We start from the raw sequence: 17,019 nt of genomic DNA on the forward strand, positions 1-17,019 counted from the left end.
AAAATAAAAGTTAATAACAGAGTCGCCTGATGGTGAGATGGGCGGCATATAAATTTTAAAAAATACTAAAGTAAAATAAAATAAAGCTGATAGAAATCATGATAATGAGCAATCGGCATTCAGGGATAACTACCAAGAAACATAAAAACGTGAGAAAGGTTTTTTAAAAAGATGAAAAGAAAGTAAATGTGTCCTTCCTTTTTAGTGGGTAAAAGGAAATTTTTTTTTCCCCTCTTCTTCAAATATCTTCAGAAAATTTCATAGAAGCAAATCTTTTCCTACACAACCAACAATGAAAATGGTCTGCTGTCTCTATCATGGTACCTTTCCAGCAATGATGAATGATTTAAAAGATCAGCTGGAGATATGGAGATCACACAAAGCCCTGGATGCTACAAAGGGGCTAATTGGCAGAAGCATATCTCCCCTCCCTGCGGCCCCCCCTCCCACCCCAGCATATGGCTTCCAGGATCTCTTTATTTGCTAGGCCATGAATTATGGATCACTGTAATGCATTAAAATCTCATATACCAAGGCCATATTATCATACTAATAAACAAAGACGCCAGGAGCACTTTTCAATCCCTGACTGTAATTAAAAGCTGTGTGTTGCCAGTAATATTCTCTGAGTCAATAACAGAGACAAATGTTTCTGGCATTTGCTGGTGATCACAGATTTCTTTTCTTTAAGGTCCTGAATGGGTTTTATGAGCTTTGAAAGTATTGGCAACCCCCCACCCCACCCCACCCCGCCAACTTCCATAGCTTTGTAGTTCAGAGGTAGCTGCAGAGAGCTGGGTCAAAAACCTCAAGATGCAATTGAAGTCCTGGCCATTTTTGATGGGTGTCATCACAGCATTCTTGATTTTTTTTTTTCAAATCTCTTCTGCAGATCAGATATGTGTGTGTGTGTGTGTGTGTGTGTACATACACACACACACACCAAAAATATAATAATAATAATAATAATAATAATAATAATAATAATAATAATAATAATAATAATAATAATAATAAGAAGAAGAAGAAGAAGAAGAAGTTGAAAGGGACCTTGGAGGTCATCTAGTCCAACCCCCTGCTCAGGCAGGAAACCCTATACTATTTCAGGCAAATGGCTGTCCAGTCTCTTCTTAAAAACTGCCAGTGTTGGAGCATGCACCGCTTCTGGAGGCAGGTTGTTCCACTGGTTAGTTGTTCTAACTGTCAGGAAGTTTCTCCTTAGTTATAGGTTGCTTTAGTACAAACAAAACAAAAAGCTGTAAGTATCCTGCCTTAGCCATGAAAGCCAGATGAGTGACCTTGGACCAACCTACCTCACAGGACTGTTGTGGGTAAAACAGGAGGAGAAAGGTGTGTTGAATATGTTGCCACCTTATTTGTAAAAATAATAAAGGCCAGAATATAAATGAATAAATAATAAATTAAGTGACTTGTTTCAGTGTTGTTGTCATTTTGAATGATCGCTAATGATTCTAAGTTGAGGACTTATCTGGTAAATGCTCTTAAAATACTTTGTATTCATTTGTATTCCATTTCTTTCCCAATGCCTTCTGGATGAATCTGCTCTTTGTGTGGCATCAACCTTTTTTACAGAAGGCCTGAAATAACTTGGCGATTATTTGTAAAGCCTACCTTCACAGGTCAACAAGAAATATGCCATGTTGTGGCTGAAAGTTGCACGGAAGTAAGTGCAGTTGTTAATCAAATCACAAGAGAGACATTGCCGGTTGAAGTTCCCCTTAGTGCTGGCACTGTAACAAACAATGGAAAACAAAAAATATTTAATTGTCAAAAAGCAAAACAGGCTGGAGTATTTATTAATGTTTGATCTAGACCCCAAGGTGATCTCTGCCTCACTCTTCCCCAATCTGATTCCATCCAGATGAGTTGCAACCCACATAGGCTAGGAATTCTGGGAGGTTACAGCCCCATATATTTCAAAGGGCGAGGGAGACTAAACTAGATAAGTAGATAGGAGGAAACAGGTAGATGAATAATCTCTCAAAATGCAAGGCAGTTTCTATGTATTCATGATGGCTAGATTAATTCATTCATTCATTCAATTTTTATTCTGCCTTTATTATTTTATTAGTAACTCAAGGCAATGAACATACTTAATGCTCCTTCCTCCTCCTGTTTTCCCCACAATAATAACCCTGTGAGGTGGATTGGGCTGAGATAAAGGGACTGGCCCAAAGTCACCCAGCTGGCTTTCATGCCTAAGGCGGTACTAGAACTCACCATCTCCTGGTGATCGGCCTAAAGTCACCCAGCTACCTTTCCCGACTAAAACTCACCATCTCCTGGTGATTGCCCCAAAGTCATCAATCTGACTTTCATGTCTAAAGTGGAGTTAGAACTCACAGTCTTCTGGTTTCTAGTCTGATGCCTTAACTACTAGACCAGACATGTCAAACACAAGGCCCGGGGGCCGAATCCGGCCCGCGAAGTGGTTTCATGTGGCCCGCGAAGCCATCCTGGAAACAGTGAGGGAACGGCCCCCACTGCCTTGGCCCTGGCCCAGAGACCCTCCTTCTGCCAGAGATCCTCAGATCTGTCCCACTCCTGCCCGGGCCCCCATAGGCACCCTTGATGCCAACGATGTAGAGCTGGCCACGCCCACCCAGTAGGCCATATGCGCTCTAGCCACGCCCACCCAGTAGGCCACGCCCACCCTGGCCATACCCACCCCGGCCCCCTGAGGGCAACCGCAATGCTGATGCGGCCCTCAATGAAATTGAGTTTGACACCCCTGTAGTAGACCAAACTGGCTAGATGGAATGGGAACAAATCAGCTGCAATGACCTACAACAGTATTTCTCAACCTTGTCAATTTTAAGATGTGTGGACTTCAATTCCTCCAAATTCCCAAGCTAGCCATCAGCCTAGGAACTGACCTAGAACACTGAGAAGATAGAGGCTTTTAAAAGGTTTAGGCCTAGACAGAACAAATTGGTCTTTTTTTAAAAAGGAATGGAATTACGACCAAAAGCTAAGTCTAAAGTGACAGTAGGGAAGTGCCGAAGGCAAAAGACATAATTACACATCAAGGGTGTAGTTGGGTGTAGAGCAGTGTTTTTCAATCTTGGCAACATTCAGAAATATGGACTACAACTCACAGAATTCAGAAATTCTGGAATTTGAAGTCTTTCTATCCCAAAGTTACAAAAACTGGAAAAGACGAGTGTAGTGGATAACGTGCTGGATTAGGAGTTTGGAGACCCAAATTCTAGTCTTCCCTTAAGCACAAAGGTTGACTCTTGATTGTGACGTCAAAAAAAGGGCTATCACCCAACTTACACTGGAGCAGATGACGGTTCAAAACATTCAATGAAAAGACTTTCATCCTATAGTGGATTGATCTGGGCTGATAATAACAAGAATATCACAAATGAAGGCAAACATGTATGTCCCAGGATAATGTTGCGGGATCCAATCTGGATCAGTCACTAGGACTAGAGCTTTAGTCTTCCGAGTTTTTGGAGTCCAAAAGCTCAGAAGACTAAAGCTCTGGTCCCAGTGACTGATCCAGATTGGATCCCGCAACAATAATATTATTCTGTATCAAGACTCTGATTAAAACAATGGGAAATCCAAGAGCTTTGTTTGAAACTGCCTTCTTGGTGTACATCTAAGCACTGAGTCCTGACTGATGCATCCATCAGGGAGACCTGGATGGTTTACATGTGGAATATGCAGACCTTTTAGGAAGGACTTCTTCAGCATCTGCCCCCTGAGGGGATGACAGACAAGCACAACCTTTTCTGCATAATGAAACACATCAAACAAGAACTGTGTTATTGGCAATAGCTCATCTGCCTATGGCGCTGCAGACACCAGTCTCTTGTGAGGTGATGTCATCCTAAAAATATTGGATAAATGCGAAGAGTCTTGCTATTTTGTTTATCTTTAAAATGCATTTGGTCCCGTTTAAAATATTTTGTGTTGGGATGTTTGCTTCCTCCCCTCCTCCAAAGTAAATAAATAAATAAATGTCAAGAGGGACAGAAAGGGAAGAAGAGAGAAATGATGAAGACAAAGACAGATAAACAATAATATCCACAAAATAAAGGTAGGGTAGCTGACAGCAACATTAAGTGTAAAAGTGGCAAGAGCCTTTTCCCCCAAATATAATCAGAAAGTTATCTTTGCATAAAACTAATGATACCTGTATAAATGCCGAGTCCTTGGCAACTCTTCTGTGCTGAGGAAATAGCTAAAATAAAATACATACATAATTAGGTTTTTAGGACCAATATTTCACTGGTGTGAGTTCCCTAAGCATAGATTTACTTTAAAACAAAAGTGAAAAATGTCTGGCCAAAAGTTTCTTACATCCCAGAAACATTTCCCAAAGTGTTTGTTTCTTGATAAAATCTAGATTCCAGGTTGTTTTTTCTTAGACAAATCTCTAGTCCTCATGGCTGGGAGTTTGAAAAAAATAGGTGAGTGGTTTAGGTTCCCCACTTCTTCACTGTGCTGTGTGAATATTCAAGCTCTTTCCCAGTCCTTCCCAAATATTCATTTCTGTCTCCTGTTGTTGTATAATTATTATTTTTTCCAGTGCATATAAATGTGTATTCGGCTTTCAACTGCAGAGGTGAGGACAATCTGGAGATATAAGTGGGGCCCAATCAATGATGCAGGGTGTATATAAAATACTGTTTCACTATATGAAACTAACTGACAGGTTGACAACTGCAACTCTATTGTTTGCTTATTAAATATACTTCCATAGCTCTGGTGGTTCATATGACAATAAAAGTGATAGAAATACTGTAGATACAGATAGTCTTCAACTTATAACTACTTATTTAGCAATTGTTCAATGTTACAATGGCATTTAAAAAAGGGATGTATGACCAATCCTTGCACTTCTAACCCTCACATGATCAGAATTCAGGCACTTGGCATGTATTTATGACAGCTGCAATGTCTCGGGGGTCATGTGATCACCATTTGTGACCTTCCCAGCTGGCTTCTCAGAAGGAAAGTACTGGGGGAAGCCAGGTTCACTGCATGCAATGCAACAACTGCATGATTCACTTAACAACCGTGGCATAATTTATGTGGTTATCAACTTCCTTGCTAGTCCCATCCTTGGCTGTAAATCATGCATGGATTAAATTCAGCATCATTAAAATTTGCTCTGTTTTATTCTTACTGAACCTCTTTGGTGACCAATCCTCCATTTTCTAGCATCCCACCAAATTGTGGTCCTGATTTCTCTATATTTTATGAATTATAGTCTATATTGATGGTTGAAAAGTAATCAGAAACTCTTGTTCATACTTTTCTGGCTAAAACTGTAGTGGATGTAGCTGTTTCACATTTGAGGGCCACATGTTCATGAACTATATTTGAACACATTTGTCAAAGTGACATGGAAATCAAGCAATTAAATATAGTCACGTGCAATTACGCTTTCCAAATTAGTCACAGCTTTCCAGCTGTCAGATGAATCTCAATGCTGATCAAAGCAATAGAAAAATAACATTTCCATTGTACTGATTTAAACTGCTGCTATTACAAGACTGACAGTTCAGCAATGAATCTTCTTTAACAGTTCTCATTCTTCTCCCCAAATTAAGATATTGCAGACATAAAGGGTTATATCATTCAATGCATTTTAATACCACTTTTAACAAAAAAAATTCCTGGAAATTCATTAAATTTTCCTTTCTGACAGTCGGATCAGTTCAGCACAAAAAAGGACCAATAATAATAAATAAGATATATCCAAAGTGCTTCTTTTATCTGAAATGTCATAGAATCAAAGAATGCATGTATTGCAAGGGAACCCAGAGGTCATACAATCCAACATCTTGTTCGATGCAGAAATCTGGCTTAGCCATTTAGGAAAAGAGGTCCTCCAGTCACCATTTAAAAATCTACAGCAAAAAATATTTACTGATATCACAAAATTCCTCCTAAGCTTCAGTCTGGATCTTCCTCTTTTAATTCAACGTATGAGCCTTAACTTGTCCCAAAGCAAAGAATCGATCTGACCCATTTACTATGATAGTCTTATATAACGATAACTGTATAGCTAATTGATCTTGTTCAAATGCTTTTGTAATTTAAACTTGCCTCATTCCTCAAATTATTCCTCAAAGGGGTTGAATTCCAGGATGGAATTAACTCCATAAGTTGAATGCAATGTTTGTGTTAATGAAACCCAAGATTGCATTGGCCTGCTCAGCTGCTGCATCACATTGTTTGCTCACGTTCGGCTGCTGGTCCACTACTGCCAAGTCAGATCTTCCCATTTCTTAGGCAGCAGAAATTGTTTCAATGACCCTAATGACAGCAGGAGGGTCTTCATAACAATCTGTTATTATTTCACAGATTGGGACTTTCATCTGAATCAAAGTAAAACTGATACACATTTTTTGGCTTCCAGCAAGCCATGGATGCTTTCCACTGATCAGGCTATCCTATGTAAATCTCAAATTACATCAGCTTCCTTTACTTTTAAAAAACAAATTACTTACATTTTATGCTGCATCTCATCGTAGCCCAAAATTTTGGTCACATCCCAGTCACCCGATGTAATAGACTGTAAATTATCATTGCTGCTATTGGGCTGCCAAGAAAAAGAAGAAAAAAAGAACTTCAGAAAGATTTAGCAAAACCTCTTATCAGTAAAAATCAGACTTACCTTTTTTTCAAACATATTCCCTGAAATTCTCTACCACAGTCTGAAAAATAGCATTATGCTCCTCTTTTTCTTTGCACTTAAAATATAAATGCCGTGTAAAAAGGGGGCTTGAATTTATGCCTGAAATAAACATATTCCTTACTCAAGAGCAGAATAACAGAATAACAGAGTTGGAAAGGAGCTTAGAGGTCATCTAGTCCAACCCCCTGCTCAGGCAGGAAACCCTATGCCAGGGGTCAGCAACCTGAAACAGTGAAAGAGCCACTCGGAACCGGTTCCCTCACAAAAGGAAAAACTGGGAGCCACAAAAAATGTGTGCGCATGCACGTACATGTGTGCATGTGCAGAACAGGGTTTGACTGAAGAGTGGAGCCAAGGCGAGATATGCACCTACCCTGCATATTTGAACTGATTGGTTGAACTTTTTTAGTCCCACTTTTTTTTTTTGGACTGCACATGGCAGAGGACTGGGAGCCGCAGTTGAAACAGTTGAAAGAGCCGCATGCGGCTCCAGAGCCGTGGGTTGCAGACCTTTGCCCTGGCCATTTCAGACAAATGGCTGTCCAGTCTCTTCTTAAAAACTTCCAGTGTTGGAGCATTCACCGCTTCTGGAGGCAGGTTGTTCCACTGGTTAATTGTTCTAACTGTCAGGAAGTTTCTCCTTAGTTCTAGGTTGCTTCTCTCCTTGGTCAGTTTCCATCCGTTGCTTCTTGTCCTGCTTTCAGGTGCTTTGGAGAACAGCTTGGCTCCCTCTTCTTCATGGCAGCCCCTGAGATATTTGAAAATGGCTATCATGTCACCCCTCATCCTTCTCTTCATTAAGGGAGAAAAGGGAAGCAAAGGGAGAAAAAAGTACTGTGGGTAGTACTTGAATTACAACTGTAATTAAGCCCAAAATTATGGTTGTAACTTGCTAAAATTATAAGTTGAGGTGCCCACATGACTGAAAGTAAATTTCTGGCTTTTTCTGCAGTGGTTATTAAGCAAATGCTCTGATTGTTGAGTGAATGCAGCAGTCGTTACACAAAACCACTCGTGGCTGGGTTTTTTGGCAGAAACCAGCAAAAAAACAACAACAACACACATTACAAATGTGACTCCAGAACACCCTAAATGGGTGGTAAAGCTGTCTGCAGGCAGGTGATAGCATGACCATATATGATGGCTAAGGATGCTTTTCAAGCTGTAAAACTGGTCATTAAGGGAAGACTATCTGTACTGAGGTCTTTCCATATGGAGGACAGGTTGTCATTGCTGCATTTTGTCCATATGTACAATTTTGGATGCAACATTTTCCAAAGATTGAATTTTGCAAGGAATTTTTGCAAGGAAGAGGTAATCCTGTAGACCAGGGGTGTCAAACTCAATTTCATTGAGGGCCGCATCAGCATTGCGGTTGCCCTCAAGGGGCCGGGTGGGTATGGCCAGGGTGGGCGTGGCCTACTGGGTGGGCGTGGCTAGAGTGCATATGGCCTACTGGGTGGGCATGGCCAGCTCTACATCGTTCACATCAAGGGTGCCTATACGGGCCTGGGCAGGAGTGGGACAGATAAGAGGGTCTCTGGCAGAAAGAGGGTCTCTGCGCCAGGGCCAAGGCAGTGGGGGCCGTTCCCTCACTGTTTCCAGGATGGCTTCGTGGGCCACATGAAACCACTTCGCGGGCCGGATCTGGGCCCCGGGCCTTGTGTTTGACATGTCTGCTGTAGACCAAATTGTCAGAGTTTTGAATCTGGGTCGTAAGTACCCTTTTTTGGATTGGTTGTAATTTTGAATGGTCACTAAACAACTGGCCATGAATTGAGGACTACCTATATAAGCTCGTGGAAATATCTGAACAGCAACCCTATTGTAAAAACTAAAGCAGATTGGACCCTGGATCCTGACAACTTTCTCAAACAACTAGAAATAATACTTAAATAGCAGAAAGGCACTAAATTTACTTTTCCTCCATCTGTGCCCCAAATTCATTTTCCAAAAAAGAGAGAATACTTGAGTCTTATCTGATAAGTTCAGAGGGCCATTGACCAATTACTAATTTTTGATACATTATAGACCTATGGCTGTTATGCATCTTTAAGAGCCGTGGTGACACAGTGGTTAAAGTGCGGTATTACAGACAAACTCTGCCCACTGCCAAGAATTTGATTACGATTGGCTCAAGGTTGACTCAGCCTTCTCTCCTTCCAAGGTTGGTAAAATGAAGAGCTAGACTGTGGGGAGCAATATGCTAATATTTGTAAACCACTCAGGGAGTGCTGTAAAGCACTATGAAATGGTACATATGTCTAAGTGCTATTGCTATTTACATAGATATTTTTGAATATATTAATAATTGGTGGATTGCACTGCAAAAGTCAGAGGAAGTAGAAATAATTATATTACAGTTTCTACATGGGTTCCAGAAGTGTGAATTGTAAATTCTATTAAAATGGGAACAATTTATATTTGTCCTCATTTTTCTCCCAGAGTGGCTAAAATCAGGTGAAATCTAATCTAATCTATTCTAGTTCGTTGTATTTTTATCTCCTCCAAGAAGCTTAGGTATGAAAGCCAATTGGTTGACCTCCTCTCTCTCAGCCCAACCCACCTCACAGGGTTGTGCTGTTGTGGGGGGAAATAGGAGGAGAAAGGCATGTTCCCTGACTCATTAAGAGGTCATAAATCATGCTGGTTCTTAAGCAGGTCATCACGTCTGATCTGATTTCATGATAATTTCTTGGTGGTCTCTAAGTGAGCACTACGTGCAAATACCTGGTCATCAATGTCATCATCTTCTACCAATAACAAACCAGGTTTCTTTCCATAAAACCTTGGTTCATATTCAGACATTGCTGACTTGGACAGAGGGCATTTTGACTTGGCGGCAGCCATCTTCCTTGTCATAAGAACTATGCGTATTTTTCTTCATCTCACTCGCCAGCTAAATAAAGGTAGTCTCACCTGAGATGATGACATGGCAATATGGTAGAACTCTCCTCGTCCCCCCTGAGGAATGGCTCGGACAAAAAAGAACTTCTTGCCATCTTTGGAGAAAATGGGTTCTTCGTTCTGCAAAATAATGAGAAGGTGCAAATGTAGTTTATAAAGATGATGTAAAAGAGGTTGGAGAGAGAAAGAGAGAAAGTCATATAAAGTGCAGCAGAGCCAGTTTCTCATTCTGTCTGACTCTTTCGAGAATGTGTGCATCTTCTTTGGTAGTTACAAGCTGAATTAAATCACTATGCAGCAGGGTGTCTGAGGATCCTGCTCTACCTACTCATTAATAAAACAGATCGGGTTTTCTTTTTGATTTTAGTAGGACCCCTTATCAAAGGAAGGAGCCCTGAAGAGATTTGAGGGCACCTGAAGCATCTTGATCTTGAAAGATGTTTTCTTCTGGCCAAGTGTTTAAAAAGCTTCAGACATACATACACAGATCTATACAGAAATAGCCAGAAGGCATCCCATACCTATTTTAAAGGAGCTTATAGTTTCATCCTTCATTTCTGCCAAGATTGTGTGCTAAGCTGTAATGACTTGACCAAATTTGTTTATATTTTAGAAGATGCTCTTCCACCTTCCTTTGCAAAATCCAAATGCATGCAGTAATTTTTCTCTGGCATTCAAGATGTTAGAAAAATGAATGTGTGAGTTGTAGCTTGGGTTGTTGATCCTATGTTTCATCATTCCCACACTAGTTCTGAGGCAAGGGTGTCTTCAAGATGAATGTCAACCCTTTCAGGTCAGGAACAACTAATGGAAAGAGGCAATGGCAAAATACTTCCAAAATCTTTCCAGGAAAACTACAAGAATTTTTCCAGACAGTCACCAGAAGTCAAAAACTGACTCAGAGGCTGTGTGTTTGTGTGTGTGTTTAACCCACTGCATTCATATTTGATTCAAGTTTATAGAATACATATATTATATTATATATTTATTACATTTACATACCGCCCTTTCCCGAGGGACTCAGGGCAGTTTACGGAGTAATTAAAACAAAAAATACAAAAGTTAAAAACCAAATTTAAAAAATTTAATCAAAGAGATTTTATGAATTTTGAATATATACCGGTAAATGGAAAGTACATCAAAGCATTTTATTTCAGCTCTAATGCTAGATAATAAAAGGGATGCAGAGGAAAAAGTCTCCATTAGAACCAATCATAACATCCTATCACAGTTGTGATAGGATTGAGATCAATTTTCAAATTGTGTATTTATAACCGAGATTGCTCTGAAACTGGTTTGCTTAACATCTGAAAGGTCTGTGACTGTTTTCAAACCTTTGTAGTCCTCTTTACAGAATGAAATAAAATTAATGAAATAAAAACACTCTCAAACCACAATTAATCTGCAACGATGTGGAAGTTTGTCTCTCTTAAATCTTCATGTTTGTATAAATATAACCCTTCTTTTAATGAAAATAGTAGAACATTTCTATTGGTGAAAATACTTTTTTTTCTTTTGCAAAGTAAAAGAACACCAATCCTGTTTGGTTCTAATAGACGAGGACTCAGAGTGGTTTAACAATGAACGAGTTTATTGAATACACAAAGTCAACTGTCAACTGTCAAATGTTGCAACCCTTTTATAGAGAAAGCGTTAGAACTGTAACCAATCAATGGAGTCTCTTTTCCCGCTCCTAGGTTATGGCGTCCAATGATTGCACCTTAATTTCCCGCTCTAAACCTTACTATGCTGCAATCTGTTTGCAATCTATTAAGTGCCTTGTTAATAACTATTTACATACACAACACCCCTTACCCCCCAGTTGATGTTATTTCTTTACAAAATCCTTTAAGTATTTTGGTGGCCTATGTATTCTAGAAGGGTATCTGTTACTTTGGCTGCTAGGGACCCCTCTTCCTGATTGACTGCTTGGCTGCTTGTCACTGCTGGACCTGGGCTCTGGGTTACTGGACTCAGATGTTTCCCTGTTGCTGTCTTGTGTATTAGTTTGTGTTTGGAAATCTGTGGTCACTGGCCTACTTCGCAGGGGTATTTCCCATTCAATTTGACTGAATTGTTGTTGTTGGGTACCGGGGGATGGGTCATTTTGCCTATCCTCTACGCCACTCTCTGGCCTGTTGTTATCGCTGAACCTGGATGTACTGTTTCCCCCTAGTATGCTTTGGTCCCCCTCTACTGGCACACATCCACTAGATCTTTTCCTCAGCTGGTCTATGTGTCTTTTACAGATCCTATTCCCTTCCCCCTCAATAGTGTACGACAGGGGACCTAAGATTTCAGTCACCACCCCAGGAATCCATTTGTCCCCTTGGGCATAGTTTCTGGCCCAGATCAAATCCCCCACTTTAAATGTTCTGTTAGGAATGTCCATTTCAATGTTTGGTTGAAGTCTGTCAGGGTGTAATCTGTCCAATTTGGTGGTTAGTCTCCTGCCCCACCTCATTTCAGCTGGACTTTTCCCTGTAGCAGAACAAGGGGTCGTGTGTTGGGCCAACAAGAACTCGGCCAGTCTCTGATGCCAGTCACCTTGAATGATTCTTTTTAAAGCGTCCTTCGTGGTCCTCACATTTCGTTCAGCCAAGCCGTTGGTGGATGGGTGGAAGGGTGCTGAAGTCTTGTGCTTAATCGAGTTGGCCTTGAGGAAATCCTGAAATTCAATAGATGTGAATTGTGGCCCATTATCAGACACAATTAAATCCGGCAGCCCATGAGTGGCAAAGAGGCCCCTTAATGCCTGTATTGTTCTACCTGAAGTTACTGAACTGACTGGTACTACCTCTAGCCATCTAGAGTAGCTGTCAACCACTACTAGGAACGTTAACCCTTGGAAAGGTCCAGCAAAGTCAATATGAATCCTGGACCAAGGATTCCTAGCTAGTTCCCACTTATGCGTACGGATGTGTTGTTGTTCAGGCCTGGAACGTTGGCACAGATGGCAATTGGCAACACATTCCTCAATGTCGTTGTCCAGTCCTGGCCACCACAAGTGACTCCTAGCCAACGCCTTCATCCGTACTATTCCAGGATGTCCCTCATGTAATTCTAGTAGAATAGCTGATTTGTGGATTCCTGGAATAACTACACGAGTTCCCCAGAGTAAGCATCCCAAATGAACTGACAGTTCATCTTTCCTTCTGAAATAGGGACTGTATTTTTCGTCCGGTTTGGCGTTAGGCCAACCACTCATGACCCAGACCATTACTCTCTTTAAGGTGAGGTCCTTATTAGTTGCCTCGGCTATGTCTTTAGCAGTTAGGGGCAAATCAGGAATGTCCTGTAGGGACATTATTTGTCCCACAGGTGCAGGGTCCTCCTCTGTTATGCTTAGGGGCAATCTGCTAAGAGCGTCAGCGTGTCCCATGTCCTTGCCTGGTCTGTATTGGAGGGAAAATGAGTATGCTGAGAGGAAAATGGACCACCTCAGCATTCTGGGCGACATAATTTGGGGAGTCTGTTTATCTGTGGTAAACAGTCCCAGCAGGGGTTTGTGGTCAGTCAGTATAGTAAAGTTCCTACCATAAAGGTAGTCGTGGAACTTTTTAACTCCTGCCACTATAGCTAATGCCTCCCTGTCTATTTGAGCATAATTGCGCTCTGCCTTGGTTAGTGTTCGGGAATAATATGCAATGGGTCTTTGTATTCCTTGGTTGTCTAAGTGGCTGATCACAGCCCCTACGCCATAGGGCGAAGCATCGCACGCCAGGTAAATTGGTTTGTTTTCTATAAAGTGGGTTACAGTTGATTTACTGGAAAGGATGTCCTTTAAAGTTTGGAAACTCACTTTGTGTTTGTTCTGCCATTGCCAAGGGGTCTTCTTATCTAAGAGTCTGTGGAGGGGTTCTGCAATGGCAGCCTTGTGTGGCACAAACGTGTGGTAAAAGTTTACCAAGCCAAGGAAGGCCTGTAGTTCCGCCTTGTTCCTTGGTTCTGGGGCCCATTTAATTGCTTTAATTTTGTCAGGGGTAGGGTGGATTCCACTTTTGTCAATCCTGAACCCCAAAAAATCAGTGGATTTAACCCCTATGCTACATTTTTCCTTTTTAAGTTTCAATCCAGCCTTCCTAAATCTACCCAGTACCTGTTCCAGCCGCTCTACTAACATTTCCTCATCCTTTCCTGCTATTAGGACATCATCAAAGTAAGGGCATACTCCAGGTATGCCCTTTAAGGTCCTCTCCATCACTTCTTGGAAGATGCATGGAGCTGCTGCAATTCCAAATTACAGTCTGTGGACTCGGAACGCCCCCTTGTGGGTAACAATCGTCTGTGCCTCTGCAGCCTCTTTAGAAACAGTCAACTGTAAGTACGCATGCGCCAAGTCTAGCTTGGCAAACATGGCGCCGTCCTGGATCGTGGCGAGGACCTGCTTCACCGTCGGGACCGGGTAAGCATGCTTTTTCATTCCAATGTTCAGGGTGGCCTTGTAGTCAGCGCAGATTCTCACATCCCCGTTAGGTTTGAGGGGTGTGACAATCGGCGTTTCCCACAAACCACCCTCAACAGGTTCTAATACGCCCTGGCCTACAAGCCGGTCAAGCTCGGCCTCGATTTTTCCCTTTAAGGCAAAAGGTACCCTTCGGGCCTTAAGCCTGATTGGTTTTACTGAGGGGTCTAGGTTAAAGTTAATGGGGGGCCCTTTGTACTTGCCCAGAGATCCATCGAATACGTCTGCAAATTCATTGCAGACTGATTCGAGGGTCTTATTTTTAATCACTGAATTTATTCCCCCGATCCAAATTCCCAGGGCAGGGAACCAGTTAAGTCCAATTAAGCTGGTCCTATTCCCCTCTGTCACAATTAATTCTAAAACCCCCTTAAATCCCTTAAATTTTACGCTAAGGCTGGTCTTTCCTTTTACTTTTATTGGACTTTTTTGAAAGTCCGTTAATTGAATATTTGTTGGACTAAGTGGAATTCTCTTTCCGCTTATTTGTTCAATTCTCTCAAGGGTTTCAGTGGAAATTATTGACACTGAAGCCCCTGAGTATTTCCATTCTGCAAGGGACCCCTTGCAGAAGGACTGTGATTTTTAATTTTCCAACTGGAAAATTGTGACCTTTTCCCAGCCTCCACCCATTGACTCGCGCCACCTCCCCTAGCTTTGGGATTTTAACCCGGGGTTTAGGGGTCTCCTTGCCACTGGACTTAGGGGTTACCTTACCCTCAGGCCACACATCGACTTCGTTAAGGCGGTTGTCGCGAGCACGGTTCCTGCAGATGGCCTGGATGTGGCCGGTCTTGCCGCATGCCCGGCACTTTGCGGAACGGAATCGGCAGGAGGCGCGGGGATGGTTGCCGCCGCAGCTGCCGCACCGGTTCTGGGTGTCAATGTCGCGCGGTCTGGTTGCGGTGTCCCGCCAAGGTCGTTGTGACCCGGTCGGTTGTCTTTGCGGAGTTGCGGTTTGTTGACGGCGGCCAGGTTCAGGCCCTTCGCTTCTGGGTTGTCTTGGCGCCAATTTTCCAAATCGCCTGGAGACTTCGGCGATTTCTTCCTCCCACTGCTGGTCCACCTCCCCGCAGTCCACATAGCCTTCTTGGTTGATCTCGGGCGCCGCTGCCATGCTACTGCGGGGGGGGTCGCGATACCCGGTTGACTCGTAAGTTAAAAGTTCGTCAAGCACTTCCTGCAAATCGCCGGTGGGTTTGGCGATTATTCTGTTTTGTAGTTGTTCATCACGTAAGCCCAGTACTACTCGGTCCCGAATTCTTATTTCTAAATTATCGTATTTACATCGTACTGCGGCTTCCCTGACGGCAGCGACAAATTTTTGAATGGATTCTCCCGGTCTCTGGTTCCTCTTTTCGAAGATGCGCCGCCAAAAAAGTTCAGATCTTCGGGGAGTAAAGTGGACCTTTAATTTGGCAAGGAGGTCGGCGTAAGGCACGCTTGAGACTGGTTGCGGTTGACACAGTCCGACAGCGACTCGGTAGACCGGTGTCCCGCAGATCGTCAGTAATGCAGCCGCTTTTTTACGGTCGTCGGTGATTCCGTTCACTAACAGGAACCCTTCGACTTGTCCAATGTATTCTTCCCAATCTTCGGGGAAGTTTGGGTCGAATTCCTTCAATGACCCGATTTGCGCCATTCGGAGAATTTTTTCCTTATTCTGCCGCGGCCGCTCGGTTGACTGTGACTCGTTCTGAATTTGCCGCCTTTCGCGACAATTCCGCCAATTCTCTGGTCTTCTGTCTATCCCACCTTCGTCGCCAGTTGTTTGGTTCTAATAGACGAGGACTCAGAGTGGTTTAACAATGAACGAGTTTATTGAATACACAAAGTCAACTGTCAACTGTCAAATGTTGCAACCCTTTTATAGAGAAAGCGTTAGAACTGTAACCAATCAATGGAGTCTCTTTTCCCGCTCCTAGGTTATGGCGTCCAATGATTGCACCTTAATTTCCCGCTCTAAACCTTACTATGCTGCAATCTGTTTGCAATCTATTAAGTGCCTTGTTAATAACTATTTACATACACAACAAATCCCATTTAAAAAAAAAAAACTATTACCTGTCGATGCAGCCAGTCTGTGCTCTCATCCTCATGTTTCTGAAATGAAGAAACATAATTAAAGTATACTTTTTATTTATTATATTTTGCTCATCAGTGCAGAAAGCAAATCCAACAGTAAATGAGCAAAAAGAAATGAAGCCTCTGAACAGGCTTTAAGAAAAGGCAACACAAATGATAGATACTATTCTTGGTTTTGACTCTTGTTGAATTAGTGCTGCTCCCTAGTTAAACAAGTGAATGGATTTATAGCTCAGCAGTTATCTATGGAGATATTTATTTGTTTAAAACATTTACATAGCCACCTACTTTAAAACAAACCCAGGACAGCTTCCAATCCAAAGCTAAAATAACATAAATGCAGCAAAAGCTAAAATGCATAAATGGTGCAAAATGCAGCAGCCCGCATGGTTTTGTGCAGACCTCGGTACACACACGTATCATCTCTCCTGTGGGAGCTGCATTGGTTGCCAGTTTGCTTCCAGGTGCAATTCAAGGAGCTGGTTGCCACCTTTAAAGCCCTTCATGGCTTGGGACCAGGTTCTCTGAGGGACCATCTCTTGCCGGTCACATCGACCTGACCCACTAGACCAGGGAGGCAAGGAAAGTTGCTGGTCCCATCCCCTAAGGAGATACATCTGGTGGGACCCAGAAGAAGGGCCTTCTCCGTGGTGGCTCCCTCTCTCTGGAACATCATCCCCGCAGAGATTAGACTGCCCCCCCCCACACACTCTAGCACTCTTTCGGAAGGCGTTGAAGAACCTGGTTCTGCCAGCGGGCCTGGGGAACCCAGACCGGGATGGAGCCCCTTTAATGGCTAATTTGAATGTGTGTTGTCAACAGTGTGTGTGTGTGTGTGTGTGTGTGTGAGAGAGAGAGAGAGAGAGAGATTATTATTTTA

General features: G+C 42.4%; 1 protein-coding gene across 1 annotated transcript in view; it reads right to left on the reverse strand.

Moving 5' to 3' along the window:
• DPP6 (dipeptidyl peptidase like 6) overlaps nucleotides 1-17,019 on the reverse strand; it is a gene marked incomplete at both ends in the record, with an annotated part of 248,705 nt that overhangs the window by 30,152 nt on the left and 201,534 nt on the right. Inside the window, 5 exons of the mRNA XM_083379052.1 lie at nucleotides 1,633-1,751; nucleotides 4,169-4,216; nucleotides 6,495-6,586; nucleotides 9,602-9,709; nucleotides 16,119-16,157. Coding sequence (XP_083235178.1) covers nucleotides 1,633-1,751; nucleotides 4,169-4,216; nucleotides 6,495-6,586; nucleotides 9,602-9,709; nucleotides 16,119-16,157 — 406 coding nt within the window. The remainder of the gene's footprint in view (nucleotides 1-1,632; nucleotides 1,752-4,168; nucleotides 4,217-6,494; nucleotides 6,587-9,601; nucleotides 9,710-16,118; nucleotides 16,158-17,019) is intronic.

The sequence above is a fragment of the Vipera ursinii genome (genome assembly GCF_947247035.1).
Source record: "Vipera ursinii genome assembly, chromosome: Z".
Lineage (NCBI taxonomy): Eukaryota > Metazoa > Chordata > Lepidosauria > Squamata > Viperidae > Vipera > Vipera ursinii.